This window comes from Corvus brachyrhynchos, unplaced genomic scaffold (genome assembly GCF_000691975.1).
Source record: "Corvus brachyrhynchos isolate BGI_N302 unplaced genomic scaffold, ASM69197v1 scaffold166, whole genome shotgun sequence".
NCBI classification, from domain to species: Eukaryota; Metazoa; Chordata; class Aves; order Passeriformes; family Corvidae; genus Corvus; species Corvus brachyrhynchos.
Window position 1 is genome coordinate 156,967 of NW_008239671.1, and position 893 is coordinate 157,859.

The 893-nt window shown below is 66.2% G+C and overlaps 1 protein-coding gene across 1 annotated transcript in view; it reads right to left on the reverse strand.

The window, feature by feature from the left end:
* The window catches only part of DCTN1 (dynactin subunit 1), a 51,114-nt gene that overhangs the window by 1,777 nt on the left and 48,444 nt on the right, over positions 1-893 (reverse strand). Inside the window, 3 exon segments of the mRNA XM_017742383.1 lie at positions 39-160; positions 424-478; positions 481-739. Coding sequence (XP_017597872.1) covers positions 39-160; positions 424-478; positions 481-739 — 436 coding nt within the window.

Genomic DNA, 893 nt, shown 5'->3' on the forward strand with positions numbered 1-893 from the left:
ATCCCTCAGCGTCCCCACCACCTCCTCTTCCTCCTCACCTCCACCACGGCCTCCTTCATCACCTCCAGGTTCTTGCGGGGCGGCTCCCCGGTCTCGTAGAAGGCCAAGCGCTCCTCCACCTGCTCCCGCAGCTTGTCCCCGAACACGCTGGTGGGGACCTCTGCAGGGAGGGGACAGGGGGGGGCTCAGAACCCACCCTGCACCCCCCAAACCCCCCGAGTCCCCCCCGTGCTCTGCTCAGCCCAGAGGAGTCACCATTCACACGGGGTGAGATGCTGTTGACGAAAAATGTTCCCATCACGGCAGAGCGGCCCTGACGGCACCCGAGTGCCCTCCCCGTGCCCAACTGAGCACCAGGTGACCGTGCCCATGCTGGCCAGGCCTGTGCCCCCTAAAACCCCCCCGAGAGCCCCCAAAACCCACCTGAGAAGCAGTCGATGCGCGAGGCGATCGTGCACTTGTTGGCCAGGTAGCCCTGGGGGTGGCATGGGATGAGCGGTGGCACTGACCATGTGTCCAGGCCCCCCCAAACCCCTCAGAGCCCCCCTCACCCATGGAGGAGCGGGAGGCCTCCAGGATGGCCTGGGCCTTGGCGCTGTCCATGACGATCTCCTCCAGCCCCTCCAGGCTCTCCTCGTTCAGCTCCCGGCGGTTCCCGATGAATTTGGCCACCCGGCAGTACATGGAGTTCTCGGGGACGATCTTGATCAGCTCCGGGAAGTGATACCCGTACCACTCCCTGTGGGGACGAGGACAGTGTCAGCCACAGCTCTGAGTGTCCCCCCCAGCCCAGTCCCTGTCCATGGCCCCGTGTCCCCCCAGGCCACCCCTCTGTGTTCCACGTGTCCCCCCAGGTCCACGCCATGGCCCCATGGCCTGGCCAGTGGCCATCA